The sequence below is a fragment of the Parasteatoda tepidariorum genome, chromosome 4 (assembly GCF_043381705.1).
Source record: "Parasteatoda tepidariorum isolate YZ-2023 chromosome 4, CAS_Ptep_4.0, whole genome shotgun sequence".
NCBI classification, from domain to species: Eukaryota; Metazoa; Arthropoda; class Arachnida; order Araneae; family Theridiidae; genus Parasteatoda; species Parasteatoda tepidariorum.
This window is the reverse complement of record NC_092207.1, coordinates 8,212,498-8,228,719: the sequence shown is the minus strand read 5'-3', so window position 1 is coordinate 8,228,719 and position 16,222 is coordinate 8,212,498. Positions and strand designations below refer to the sequence as shown.

Sequence of the window (16,222 nt, the reverse complement as noted above, 5' to 3'; positions counted from 1 at the left end):
TCTTCATTGTCGCCAAATTATTTTTTTTAAAAATAATTAATTTCAATTTTTCTCATCTTCTAATAAATAAAAACAGTTGAAACTTTAGATTTTTCAATTGAAAAATATGTAGATTAATATGGTATAAAAATATATAATTCAACGTTTTTTTTATCCTCAATTTAATTAAAAAATAAAAAATAATAAATTATTAAAAATTGTTTTTTTCATGAAATTATTTTTGGGTAAATGAGTTTTATGAATGGGTGCAATTTTTTTTAATTGCTTCATTAGTTTTTAAAATATGACTGAAAACGCAAAAAGTGAAATTAACATTAAGGGGTCCAAATCTTGAATCACTCTCCCGACCAAACTATGGGGACCACATTTCCCAGATTGCGGCTACCCCCTATATTTTGAAGATAAGGAATCCAAATATGCAAAAAAAAATGTTCATTCAGAGAAAGTACGTTTTTGTGTCTGATTTCGTAACTTAATTGACAGTGAGCACTAATTAATTATAGCATATTTGAGGTCACCCCCAGGAGCCATTAAGATTAACACTTAGTTCTTGAAAATCCGATCATTAGAACGAAAGTTATTCAGGGTGATATCTTTTTTTTTTTTGCTGACTGTACATAATATTAAGAAAATACAAAAACACTTTCAAAGACTTTACATAATCATGTTGAAATAATTCATTTCTGGCAAAGAACACTATTTTTGATTTTATTAGCCATCAAAAATATTTTATGTATATATGTATATAAAATATTTTAAATATATTCTTTACTGAGTTGTTTTTAAATTAATAACTATTTTATTTAACTGCCTAAAAAAGTTGAGTTTGAATTTTTAAATAAAATTACAATTAGTTATCAGGTGTAATTTTTCATGTTTTAATAAAAACTCATAACACAACAAAAACAAGATTATAATATTATTCATTATACTGAAGATAATGATGCGTATAGAATTAAGGAAACTAAGAGAACTTTAATAAATTCTTATTACAAATGTAAATTAGTGAATGGCCTTTTTAAATTTTTAATATTTACTAGTAATTTTGTTCAGTACAGGGGTGCTACTCGCAAAATATCAAATTGTCTCACCAGAAATTGCATTTCGTCTCATTTAAAATCTCTTTTTGGCTCAGTTTGTCTCAGCTAAAATTATTTTTTGACTCAGTTTATCTCAGCTAAAATGACTATTAATCAGTTTGATAACAATATAAAGATAATTTTCAGGATCCATAAAACCATTAATAGCATACTAGGAGTACTACAATTATACATACATTCACTATTGCTATGATTTTAAAAAACCTACATATGATAGATTATATGAGTCCACAAAATTGTTTTGTGGACTATTTATCATTTATGCCAATGAATAGTATCTGTTCCAGAATTTTACAACATAAATTTTAACTTTCTTATTTTTTTAAATATAATGGTGTAACCTTTCTATAAAGAAATATCTATTTAGTTTTGGTAATTCAAAAGGGAAAATACCCATTTTATTTTGAGCTCAAATTTCAATTAAAAATATATAACTATTCAGTTACAATGGAAGGTCTACAGATTTCAATAATTAAAAGAGAAATTCAGTAATTAAATAATGAGAGTTTAAGAAAATGTGAATAACACGTATGGTATTTTACATTGCAATTGTATTTTATACACGGTTTTTAGATTGTTATACACCCCTTATTTAGCTCTTACCTTTTGGTATCTATTGGTATTCTATCCTCTGTATTATTTTTTTTTTTTTGTACTTTAATTGAATTTACTGTGCTTTACTTGTTGTTCTTCATTTTAACTACTTGTTACTACTTCACCCTCACTATTTTGGTTCTACCAGCATGATTCAAGCTGGCTTGATTGGCTGGATCCTTTCAATACCCTATTGGCAAGTGCATACATCTGTGATTTTGTCTCAGTTTTAACCTATCAATTTTAGCACTATATTCATTTATGTTATTTTATCCTTTCACCTTTTGGTGGATTTATGAGTTGTATTTACGGCTGTTTTTGGTGCAATTGTTGGATTTTTTGTCTTGTATAGAGGGGTTCACCAGCTCTGGCTCACAGCTCACTCAGTTTTTACTGGTTGTCTCAGGGTTAATAATTTTTGCATTTTTATATAAATAAATTTTGTATTTTATTTATATAAGGGTTAATAATTTTTGTATTATATATATATATAATTTTTGTATTTTATTTATATAAGGGTCTGTTGACCTATTTTAATGATCCATTGTATTTGGCGCATGGGCCTATTGGCCTAGGCCGCTGTAAAATTTAAAATTACAACTGCGTGATAACGAATCGCAATATTGGATTTAAAAATGTGTGAATGCGAATCGCGACGTTGGATTTTAAATTCGCGATATTGAATTTTTAAATTGAGTGAATAGGAATTGCTAGTACGATTTTTAAATTGCGTAAAAAAAATCGTAACACGTAAGTTTTAAATCAGTTAAATACGAAAATCAATGATTGATATTAAAATAGTCTGATTAAAAATCGCGATTTTAGCATATTCCAGTGCAGTTCCTAACATTTAAAATTCCGAAAATCAGCCAAACAAACAAAAAAAGAAAATCAAACATCGGCGGTCGAAACGAAACGCTTAGACTCCTTTCCACTTTATAGCGGAAGTCGCCGTAATCCGACTATCGTTCGGGCGGCTATGGTTTCTCTAATTGAACTCCGTAAAAATTTCAGTTATTGGAACATGGTCGGAAATTTTAAAAGTTGGGAGAAAAAAAGCGGATTTCCGCTTTTTCGCGGAAATCTTTCATCCCTGAATAATTATGTGCACTGTACAGTTTCCTAAGAAAAAAAAGCAAGACAATAACCAATAGTATAAGGGAAGAATACCCTCTTTTCTTACAAGATCACGTGCATACAATACTGATTGCTACTCACTGCTGTACATAATCCAATTGTAGACACGGCATATTCCATATGCATTCCAATAGCTGATTTGCCAAACGGAATTTTTGACATTTAAATGACGCATTTAGGAGACGTGAACGGCAAAAGGCTCTCCAATGATTCACGCCGATACGGATTAATATTTGAAACTGAATTCAGGTTTGTCAAATTTTGGACGTTTTGTCTCAGAATGGCGCTGCTTTGGCAAAAACTGCGGTGAATGTCGCAGTTATGCCGTTTTGACTCAGTTTGTCGCAAATGGCGCAGGCGTAGTATTTCTTTAAGGAAATACTAAAAAAAAAATTATTCAATAATTTTGAAAATACAATTTGTGGACAGACCCTTGGCACAAAATCCTGCATTAAAAAAATCTCATCAAATTCAAACGAATAAAAGAGTATGAAGATCTTGAAGTTCAGTGATAGTTGATTGCTCTGAACGCACATAAAAAAAACCCAACTTAAATAGTGAATGAAGCCCAAGTTAAGTTATGGTACTGATCTATAACTGCTCAGCTTGCCATGATGAAGAAATTAACAAGAAAGAAAAAGAACTTTTTATAGAAAAACAAAACATAATATTACCCTTTTATATCCTTTGAAATAAAAAAAACATTAACGCAACAATACAGTAATAAAAAAAAAACTAAAAAGTGAATGCGAAATATAAAAACTAAAATAAAACTATTTCATTAATTGCCACCTAATATCTTTGTAAAGAAAGAGATCAATATCCATATTCAGATATTTTTAATTGTTTTAACTTATTGGTAAAAATAAGAACTAGTTGTAAAAAATATGTATTTAAAAAAAAAAAAATGTTTCTGTACCTCTGGTAATGCAAGAAAAATAGTCATGATCAAAGTCTTTCACATTTTCTCCTGCTCCACGTCGTTTGTCAGGATGATGTTTAAGAACTATTGCTCTATCTAAAATAAAAATTCTCAATTATTATGTACATAAACAATTTATCATTTATAAAAATAAAATAAGTTTTATATATAAATAGTAAGATTGAAAATAAAATAAAAATCTGATAAAAGTTACCATTCTTTAAAAGAAAAAAAAAGAAGAATTGTCATTGTACTTTTCAGTGCTGATTGTGAGAGCTGTATTAAGTTCTCGATCATGGTCGCTCTTGTGTAGCCTTTAGCAGTCGAGTGATTATGTTGTGTGTGATCGAGACTGAGTAGCAACAGTGCAAAGAGGTGGATAATGTCGCAGTCACATGTAGCAAGTCAACTGTTGAATGTGGATCATCCATCGAAGTAGGCGTGTCCACATCGTAGTGGGCGTTTCAACCAAGGTAGGCGTGATCCCATAACGTCTGTAGGTCACCAATGTGGGGATGGTAGCTATCGACAATGTCAATCTTCATTTATGAAAAGGCACCCCCAAATACAACCGAGTTAAAATGTCTCCCTGAGGGAGAACTTTCTTGGAATTTCTGCGACAAACCTCTCTAGCACTAATATCTTTCTGCAAGATGCTTTTAATAATAACAAGTATGCATGTGACTAATTGAATTTGAAGTAACGAAACGTTGCGTTCACAATAAAAATAAAAAAACTTTTGAATAAAATAAAAATCTTATTTAAATTTTAAATTAATATGCAATGTTTGTTTTTTTAAATATATTATTCTAATACAATGGCGAGATTCTCCCATTTTGTATGAAGAAAACACACTAATTATTTCCTTTTGCGCATTTCGTAAAACATCATCTCATAAAAAAAAAAATCTTGTAATCCATAGCAGTGACTGCTGAAAACAAGGTCGCCGGCGAAATCACACTGATCGGACTCTTCAAGGAAGGGGGGGGGGGGCTAAATGCTTGTTTCGAGATTTGGTTGTTGTAATAAATAATATCGTATTTAAAATATAGGATTTTAAAGACTCTGTGAAATAAATGAACCCCTCCCCAAAAAAAAGAAAAACAATAGAATCATTGTTTTAAAAATTAAATATTCATAAGCACGATTCGAATTCCCCATATTGTCAGAAATATATTGGGATACTTAAAAATCGCGGGAAAATCAATATTAATAATCTGCCGAAAATACAATACAAACACTATCGGATTTGTGGTAGTATCGGCATAAAGTGAGAGCGTGAAAAAGAGATTATTTAATAGCGCAATTTAAATTTTACGTGTAGAAATAATATTGACTAAAAAATACCAGGAATTTTAAAAATCCCATAGAATTCAGTAGCATAGCAATAAGCCAAAAAACGGTGAAATCGTCACAGTAAAAGTAAATAATTATTAAATTGTATAAAAAACATCGGGATTTGTTTCTTTTAAAAATATGAAAATAGAGCGTGGATTAACAAGAATATTGGTGCAAAATAAGCGTGTCAAAAGAATGATTTCTGGAGGGGGAAAAAATCGTTCAACATTTCTGCAGAAAAGAAATTTTTTTCTTTATTATTCTATATTTTTCATTCTTAAATTAGAATAGAAAAATCAGGAACATTTCTTTCCTCTCTAATGTGCGAAAAAGGCATCTTTTAAATGTAATTTTAGAGAAAAAAAATTTCTGCAGAAAAGAAAACCAAAATTCCTTACTTCCTAACAGAAAATTCTTTCTTCAGCAACATTCTGCGACAATGTCGCTGTGTCACCGCGATTCTGCCACGGGAAAATGTCTTATATACTAGTGAATTTAATTGTAATTTTTCTAGTGGTAGACACGCTACAGTCTGTTTTGATAAAAATAAAGCTTCATTTATTGGAATCATATAATGTGAATAATAAGATAATTAAGCACAAATGCATTTTCAATAACATAATTATACTCATGTAGGAGTGGTGATAAGGAATATGGGAGCAATTTGAATTTCAACCATTAGTTGGAAAATATCTGTGGTTTGACTGACATTGACTTTATGAAGAAACTCCAAATTAAAACTTAACTTTTTATTTAAATAAAAAAATAATATAATCTCAGGTCAGACGCACCTCTCTTGTTGCCAATCAAAAAAAATTAAGACTTCTTTTAGAAATTAGGTAATTTCCAAAAACTCCATCTCTGAATTAACACAAATCGTAAACAAATAAATGCTGACAGAAAACCCCATTTATATATATAAAAAAAAGGATTGATGCATTACTACAATCACTGAACGCCATAGAGAGGACTTACAAGCCTTTTTAATTTCCTCATCTTTAGCCGAAATACGCTTCTTTTTTAAGCCTAAAACTGCATAATGATCTTGATCCTGAAAGAAAGTAATACAAATAATAAGAACAAAATTTACAAACAACATTTAATAATATATAATCTCATTATTTCTGAGGCATTCTAAAAACAAAATTTTATCCCTGCTTTTTTTCCGGCATACATTATATATGTAACGGAAGTTTAGTTTAGTTTATGTTATTTCACATAGTAAATATAATCTCTAATAATATCTAACTTCTTCAGAATTGAAGTATAAAGGAATTTAGAAAGGAAAAAAAAAGGTATTCTACAGTTCTGAATTTCTATTTTAATGCCATAAATCTTAATGAGACAAATACTGAATTCTAATGAGAGGGGGCTAACAATTTTAGGTACACATACGTGGCCCACAAGTTTTGACTAGGTAAAAGAATAAAAATATTTCAAATGTTAAATTGCCAACGTAGGCACAAACATGCCAATTGTTTATGGTCAATTTAAATACAATGGTGAATAGATTTATTTCAATTACCTAAAACAAATAATTGAAAAAAAGAAATAAAGTCAAAGTCATTAAATGTATGTGTGTACCTTAACAATTAATTATAAATTCGTTTACTATTGTACTCCCTTAACTTTATATATATATATGTAACATAAAAAGCTTCAATTGATCTTTTTATGTTATCCTAATTAATTATTCTAATCGAAATACTTTCTCACACTTTTAAAAGCCACATCCTGTTCTTAAATCTATTTTTGGCTCAAGTATGCATTTAATTAAAAGCAGGACATTTTTCCCTTTGCTCTGTGTGGGAAACGCTTGATCTATTTCATAAACCAATAGCAACTACTAAGATTTCCCTCTTTCCCTAAATTAAGACATTTTATGGATTTTACTTTGCAAGATATTCCCTAACATATAACCAAGGAGCACAACTTTTCGTGTTCACTTTTTACACCTTCTCATGACTGCTCTGTCTAATAATTAATAAATAAATTTTGTACCCTTCTTCCCGACCTAAGACCTGTTTTAATCCTTCCACTCGGCAATGACGCTATAAGTCGCCAGGATTGAACTGTCGGGAAGGGGGTACGGTACGTACGGTACATTAAAGATATTTAATATCTCATTTGAAATTAAATAAATCAACTCCGGAAGAGGGTACATCAAAAATATGGAATAACTTCAAATCATTTTTTCAAATAAACAGTTGGTAAATAAGCAGTCAAATTCTTCTTCAACTAATGGCAATTAATAATTTATCCAGTATCTTCAACAAAAAATAAACTCTTCAATCATCAAACTCTTTGTTTATTATAAATGATACCTAAGCCGAGCGGAACTCAACAATCATGATACAACTAGAAAGCTGTGCTTTAATTTCTTTCCTTGGACTAAAAAGAAAAACTGAATCGAACTCCTATTGATGTTAAAAAGTTTTTGATTTGAAACCCCTTTGAGAAAGCGTTGATTTTGCCACTCTAAGTGCTGAGCTGGATTTAATCGTCGATGAATTGTTTTCACACCCCGGAATGGTTTACAATGGTCTCCTTAGATGTTCGACATTCCCTCCCACCTACTCAGAACTCAAAGTAAAATCCGTAAAATGCCTTAATTTAGGGAAAGAGGGAAATCTTAGTAGTTGCTATTGGTTTATGAAATAGATCAAGCGTTTCCCACACAGAGCAAAGGGAAAAATGTCCTGCTTTTAATTAAATGCATACTTGAGCCAATTTAATCCTTCCACTCGGCAATGACGTTATATATATATATAATCCAGTCAAAAAGCATTAAACCCTCCTGTATTTTTTATTTAAATTCCTGTATTTAAATTATTAATATCATCCAGAATATGATTATTTAAATAAAATTAGAATGAATTAAACATTAAATGAACGCTAACTTACTTTCCAATCATTAGGATTTAATTTTCTTAAATACTCTGAATCTTCTTCAAATTCAAAATCATCAGATGAATCATCATCGTCAGCACTAATTTCCAACTTATCTAATCGAGACAGGTGTATTTTATGCTCATTTTGTTTCCGTTCTTGGAATAGAGAGAACCACTTTCCAACAGGTTCAACTTTAACCTTCGTGAATTCTGCAAAAAAAAAACATTTTTTTCTTACTAACTGCTGCATTCAAATGTTAACCAGCTTCTTACCGAGTAAAACATAAATTTAGCTAAAACAATGAATAAATTGCCCAATCAAGCACGTGATTATTGAAAATATTTTAAGTACAAAATTAATGATGCTATGAAAACCAGAGTTGCAGAAACTGTCCTTTAACCCCCGTGTCAGAACCGTGGCTACACAGTGACATTGTCGCAGGACATAACAGAGTTCTTGCAGAATGATTTTTTCACTGGGAAGTTTCACTGGAAGTCTTTTCAGCAGAAATTTTCAAAAAATTTTACCTTTTCTTCAGAATTATATTCAAACCATGCCTTTCCCACGCATAGGAGTGGAAAAAATTGCTTATGATTTTTCTATTCTCATTTGAGAACAATGAGAAATAAAGAATAATTAAGTAAATAAATTTGGTTCTCTTTTCTGTAGAAATTTTCGTTGTTTTTGCACGCAGTTATTACAACTAATTTCCACATAGCTTTCAAAATCCGACATTTTTAATAAGATATTATTTATTTTAGTAACTGAATCTCGAAATGAAAGCATGCATTTAGTAACCCTTTAGTCCTTTTTTCGGGAGTTACTGAAACATATTTCATGATTCTTTAAAATTTTATTATTAAAATATAATATATTAATAAAATAATTTATTAAAATAAATAGCGTGTTATCTTCCTAGAAAATGTGAGAAGCTCATAATATCAGAATAAAAAAAGACATATTCAATTAAAAAAATCATTTTGTTTGATCCGATTTTTTATAGTTTACGTTTCTCTTATTTTAAATTAGTAACACACATATTTGTTATTGTTAAGTATCTTGCCGAAAGATATTAGTGCTTGAGAGTTTTGTCGAAGAAAAAATTCTGACACAGGGCTTTTAATCAGAGCTTATTCTAGGCAGAAAAAAGGTGCAAAAGTTTAAAAAAAAGGGCATTATCGTTCTCATCATCATATCTGGCTAGACAGCCCAGGGTGGGCCTTCCTTTGAACTCGAATCCACTTCTCTCTACTTTTGACACTTGTTCGCCAGTTTTTCTCCTTTAGAGTAAGGAAATCAGTCTCAACTAAATCCAGCCATCTCAGCCTGGGTCTACCTCTTTACCTGCTCGTTAGGGGTTTGTGTAATAGGATTTTCTTTAAATTTGAGTCATCATTCCTTCTGAAAATGTGAGCTGCCCAGTTCATTCGATTTATTTTAATGAATTTCACAATATCTGGCTCTCTGTAGATTTTATACAATTCAGTATTATATCGTCTTCTCCAGGAATTATTTATTTTTATCCCACCAAGGATGGCCCTCAAAACTTTTCTCTCAAAAAAGGCAATTTTATTTTCACCAGCTTGAGTTAGGTTCCAGGTCTCAGAGCCATAGGTAAGTATTGGCCTAATTAATGTTTTATAGAGTAAAAGTTTTGTATTTTTTGATAAAAGAGAGGATTTGAAAAAACGTTTTAAACCATAAAAAAGCTTTATTTGAACAAATTAGACTACTCCGAATCTCATTGTCTATGTTATTGTCGGCAGTAACTATTGAACCAAGGTAAGTAAAATTCTGAGCAGTCTGAAACCTGTGGGAACCAATCTCCAGATAGGATTCACTAGAATTTAATTTAGCAAGTACAGGCATGTATTTGGTCTTATCAGTATTGATGATTAGTCCCATATCCCTAGCAGCAAGCTCCAAAGAAAGGAAAGCTTCTTTTAATGCAGGAACAGTTCTTGCCATGATGTCTAAATCATCCGCATATATTTGAACAGATTTTGAAAATATGTTGCCTCTGATATTGATTTCAGCATCTCTTATAACTTTCTCTAGAACAACATTAAAAAGAAGACAGGATAAGGAGCCATTATTTACTTTAATTTCTTCAGATAAAGATCCCAAAAGTTTGACTCTGCATATGGTGTTTGACATGCTTGCTTCTACAAGTCTAATTAGTTTTGGTGGTACTTGAAACTCAACCAGGGCTTCATACAAGCGATTTCTATTAATACTGTCAAAGGTTTCTTTGAAATCAATAAAGAGATGATGTGTGGTAATACCAAATTCCCTGGCCTTCTCTAAAATTTGTCTAAGTGCAAATATTTGATCTTTAGTAGATTTTCCCTTGCGAAAACCACATTGGTAGTTTCCAATTTGAGGGTCCATATATTGTATAAGTCTCTCAAATAAAATGTTTGACAAGATTTTGTAGGTAGTAGATAGCAAAATTATACCTCTGTAGTTAGAACAAACCATGGTATCACCTTTTTTATATATTGGGCAAATAATGGCAGTGTTCCAGTCAGAAGGTAAAATTTCAGCATTCCAAATATCAGTAATAAGATTATAAAGTAGTTTTAGAAATACTGGACCATGACATTTTAACAGCTCCGCTGCTATCTTGTCGTGCCCAGTTGCTTTGTTGTTTTTTAACTTTTTTATAGCACTATCAACCTTGCTCAGTTCAGGTGGAGGCATATCTTCATTATTTTGATTTTCAAAAACTCTCCCAGAGCAATAGGATTGATCATGTTTACTGAACATTTCTTGGAAATGTTCACTCCATCTGCTGAATACAGCCTGTTTGTCTGTCAGAATCAAACCATCTTTACTTTTGCAGAGGTTAGATGTTTGTTTAAAGTCCATTCGACGTCTATTAATTCGTCTGTAGAAAGCTCGGCTTTCATTTATTGTCTTCAGGGACTCAACAAAAAAGGGCAAGGTGCAAAAGTTTAAAAAAAGGGCATTATTGTTCTAAAAAGGCAATAATTTCTTCCTATGGGCTTTACACGTTCTATTAAAAAAACATTGTCATTTTTTTTTCCTTTACTAAAAGTACCAAAGCAATCATATTAATTACTAATTTTTATTAATAAATTAACATATATATATATATATATCGAGCAGGGTTGGCAGGTTTTTGACATGTGACAGTTTTTGACGGTTTAAACTGTCACGTCAAAAACCTATACTCATATGTGAAATTTAATTAATACATAAAATTTATATATTTTTTATAAATGATAGTGTTTCTAAATATGTTTTAGAAAAAATAATTTTAAAATTTTGAAGAAACACTTATATTTTGAATAGTAACTAAAATCTTGTACTTTTGAAAGCTCACATCTTTTGTAATATTATGTATTCATTTTCATGTGTTATTGAAAATCTGCAGTGATATTATTAAGAAATTTATTTATAACCAAATTTAGTGTATAGTATAGATTATACTAAAAATTAGACATTTTTAAAGATAAACATTAGCAGTTTTGTACATTAGACATCTTTTAAAGAAAAATCTTTTTAATATTCTTTTAAATCTTCTTAATAATCTTTTTAACATAAGACAATACAAATTTAAGTGCTTTCTGTTAAATACACAGAGTAGTTAGTGTCGATTTACAGTATATTCAGCCTATTCATTTACTATGCTGAAAATTTAGTTTATCCAAATACTTGTGAATTTCATTTTGCTGAATACTATATAGTTTTGTTGAATATCTAAATATTCAGCTGTTGAATAATTACTTCTTGCTTTCAAGATATGCATTATTTGTATTCTTAATACAAGTGGAGAAAAAAAAATTAAGAGATAAAAATTGTTTTAAAATGATAAGTGTAATAATTATAAATAAATATAATAAACAATATGAATTATATTTATCATTATTCATAAATATAACTACTTTTAAATTCAAATTAACATACTGGATAATAAAGATATTCGGTATAACATTAAAAAAAAATTTTTATACACTTGTATCAAGTTTGTATTTATACAACATAACTTGTAAGTTCCTTATAAATATTAGTTATATGTTCCTTATATGTCAAAAATGCATAGTAATAAACTTTTAATTTTCTTAAGTATCAAAAAAAATTTTTTTTTTTCAAAATAAAAATATTTAAACAATTTTTGCGCAAAATTTTTCTGCACATGCATTTGAATATAAATTACTGAGATTTTAAATCTGTAATTTTACCTTAATTTTAATTAAAAAATATTTTAAAACCTGCTGATTACCTATAGTTACCTATAGTATAATTAAATTTCAATATAATGCATCGCAACTGTTGTTAGTTTTGACGTTTATATATTTTCTTGGCAAACTTCAGTTTTTGACGGTTTAAACCAGTATTAGTATTATACCCTTGTCATGTCAAAAACCCAACCCTGATATGAGTTAATGAGCTAATTAGCTTAGTAATTTATTCAAAATGCATGCATATATTAATAAAATAATAAATGTATGTTATTAAGCGTCTGTAGTCATGATTTAGTAATTAAAATGATTAATAATAATTATGATTTAATGATAGTGAAGTAAACTGCAAACTTTCAAAGACAAGTGCAACAAGGGGGTGTGATGGCTATTTTTCCTTTCCCTTATAAATCTATGTATTGACAGCGATGACAAACTAAATGAAAAAAGTTGAAAATAAAGAAGGGTTGAGGAAAGAAAGGTCAAAAAGGGTACTATTACATCAGGGTACTAATTTACTTAAGGGGCAACAGGATGGATTCTTTTGACTAAAAGGGCAGCAGGGTGCTGCGCCCTGTTTACCCTGCCTAGAATGAGCTCTGATTAAATTAAAAATATCACAAAAACACTTCAACAATTATTTAAAAAAATGTGTAGCAGTTAATTTGGGGAAAAAATATAAGTTAAAATTATTTTACATTAACTGATGTTACCCTCTTTTGAAAATTAAGCAACAGTTTTTCTTTTAAAGAAATGCCTTCAGGCAAGTTTACCTGTAGTGGAATTAGATTTTGCTAGACAATGCAATTGGACAAACTCTACTTGTTACCAGGTTTTGAAATAAGCAGTCAATGGTTGCAATTTGCACCTAAAAATTTAAATTTGACTCTTAGAACTTTACACACAGTTGTAATTTTTAATGCCTAACTTTCAGATATCTTTGCTCCTGCCCTTGTGGCAGAATCTTTTAGAGCCACCTGCAACAAACCTCTCTAGCACCAATATCTTTCTGCAAGATACTTTTAATAATAACAAACATATATATTTTTAATTTAGAATAACAAAAGTGCTGTGTTAACAAAAAAAAAAAACTATTATAATTTTTTTTATTGGAGATGTAATAATTTTTCGTTCTTATATTCTGAGTTATCTTCACACATTTTGTGGGGAGAAAAACTCTTTATTTATTTTGTTTTCGCATTTTGTAAATAATCATCACAATAAAAATCATGAAATCTGTCGCCGAAAAAAGGATCAACGACGAAAACACATGAATCGGATCTTCTCAAAGAGGGATTGCTCAAATGCATGTTTCATTTCAAAATTAGGTTGTTGTAATAAATGATATTTAAAAAATATCTGATTTAAAAACTATGGAGAAATGAATAGCAATAACTGCCATGCTTTAAAAAGTAAATACTCAAATGCACGATTCGAATTTTCCCCATTGCCTGAAACATATCGAGATATGTTTCAGGCAAACTATGTGAAAATTAATATCAGTAACTGCCAAAAATTAAATCGAAACATTATATCGATTTACAATACTATCGACGTAAATTGAACGTGTCAAAAAATGATTATCTAAAAGCATGATTTAGTAGAATGTCTGTTTAGAATGTCTGTGTAAATTTCTATAGAAAAGAAATCTTAAAAGTTTATACTTTTCAAAAGAAAAACCTCTCTGCAGGAACTCTGTAGCAATATTGCATTTAGAATAGAAAACAAATTCATAGATAAGGAACAACAATCATTCATGGCAAACATTCATGTTCACACTTAATCAAGTAATAGGTCACTACATATAAACATTACAGCTTCAAGAAAGTAAAAAAGAGCATTGAAAAGGTGTAAATGGGAAGGGATTCATAAAGATAACATGAGTAATGATTTACAGCTCTGGTACTACAAATGCAGAATGAAGTTCAAATTTCAATGAAGAAATTGAGCATAGTTTCTTGTCCTGGATGCTATTTTTATTATTCAAAGAAATGAGTAAAGAAATTTAGTTTTTCTGTCTCGCCTTTGTATGTTGAATTATCCACAGTCATTTATTTAATCAACACATTCTTGGAACAGTTATAAAATCTATAACTAACAAATGCTGCCCAGTGACAGAATTTTTTTAAACTATCTGTGACAAAACTGTCTAGCACTAAAATCTTTCTGCGAGATACTTTTAATAATAACAAACATACATGTTACTAATTTAAATAATAACTACTAATTAGCTATTAATAATAACTCATTTAATTTATTAAATAATTAACAAAAGTGGTGTGCGTAACAAAAAAAAACTATACTTTTTTTTAATTGAACATGTAATAATTTTTTATTCTAATATCATGCGTGATATTTTCAAATTTTGCTGAGGGAGATGGGTGGTAACACACAAATTATTTCCTTCGCATTTTGTAAAAATTACCATCACAATAATAAATTAGCTAAAAATCATGAAATCTGTTTTTGAAAGAAAAAAAAAATTGATGACGAAATCATGCGAATTGGACTCTACAAAAAGGGGTTAGTTAAATGCATAATAAATAATTACAATATCACAAAAATATCGGATTTAGACTTAGACTTAGAGGTTGGGCAGCTCTGACGAGCAGGGCACATCGACCAGAGGTCTATTGTACCCAAACCCTAAAATCATGATTAGCATGAAAGCCCTATGGCTGAAATAAAATTCAGCAAGCACCTTACAGGAACATCTTGCAGTTCCCAGGCATTGACGATATGCTGCCCTAAATGCTCAAATCTTTGAGCAGAATAGACCTCACAATCACAGAGTATGTGTCGTGATGTCTCTTCTTTTAGATGACATCCCCGACAAAGAGAATTGGGTTCAATCGAATTTAAGAACTATTGAGAAATCAATAGCAATAATGGCTAAAAATTCGATCATTGCCTTAAAAAGTAAATACTCTAATGCACTGTTCGAATTTTCCATATTGTTTGAAATATATCACGAAATTTAATAACTATGTAAAAATCAGTATCAATAACTGCCGAAAATACACATTCAAAGTGTGTAGCCAAATTAGTCAACAAAAACTAAGCACTTTTCAAGCACTCAAAAAATATTTTCAAGCACTTTTAAAAAAATATAATTTGGCAGGGTTGGAAAGGTTTTGAAAATTGACGGTTTTATCTTGTTTTAACGTGATGTAAAAAAAACCTTTTGGCATTGTTTTGAAATTTTGTATCATGTAAAAAGAATGGCGTTTCGATACGCTACGAACTGACAATACGGCGATATAGAATGTGGGTGAATTAATTGTAAAAACGTTGAATAGAACAATGTGAACTGTGTCTTTTTGCATAATTCAAAGCGTAAATCAACATGGAAAAGGGAAAATTAAGCACTTTAAAAACACCCAATGAAAAAAGCCCCTCTAAGGGCTTTTAAAAAACGAAAATAAGTACCTTTAAGCACCAATCGGTTGTTTATTTTTAGTTACAGATAAGTTTCTAAACCTCTTTATGAGAACTAATTCATGTACTTAGAGCATTGTTTTGTGCATTCTTTTTTTTAGTAATTACTACGGTTTTGTATACCGAAATATTTTTGGACATTTCAATGGAAATAATGCAATAAAATAAGCACTAAGTATAAACAGTATTTAAGGTTAAATATTTTCAGTTTATAGTCAAAATTCATATGAAAATACATAATGAATTTATAATGGAAAAATGTCTTAACTTATGCACTACCTTAAAGTGTAAACATACTTTTGAGAATATCAAAATAATTACTTATATCGACTTATGCGTAAATATTATATTAAAATGTAATACTTACCTTCTATTGGCGAAAAAACTTCCACCAATATACTGGTAGCGGGGGCCATAAAAACAGCTACAAATAAAAAGACTTAATATTAAATTGAAGAATTTTTTTTAATTCTTAAGTGTCAAAATTTTCCAAAAGAAAATCTTTGAATATTTATTAGTTTACACAGTGTAAATTGAAATCATTGTTGATCCGGCTGCGGTTAGATCATGGGGGTCAGTTAAGTTTGTGGATC

General features: G+C 29.7%; 1 protein-coding gene across 1 annotated transcript in view; it reads right to left on the bottom strand.

Annotated features, from left to right (window-relative positions):
• The window catches only part of LOC107439585 (dnaJ homolog subfamily C member 2), a 65,723-nt gene extending 49,501 nt beyond the window's left edge, over nt 1–16,222 (bottom strand). Inside the window, exons 1-4 of the mRNA XM_043051721.2 lie at nt 15,997–16,222; nt 7,996–8,192; nt 6,067–6,142; nt 3,751–3,849 (exon numbers count right to left, since the gene is read on the bottom strand). Coding sequence (XP_042907655.1) covers nt 3,751–3,849; nt 6,067–6,142; nt 7,996–8,192; nt 15,997–16,045 — 421 coding nt within the window. The 5' untranslated portion in view covers nt 16,046–16,222. The remainder of the gene's footprint in view (nt 1–3,750; nt 3,850–6,066; nt 6,143–7,995; nt 8,193–15,996) is intronic.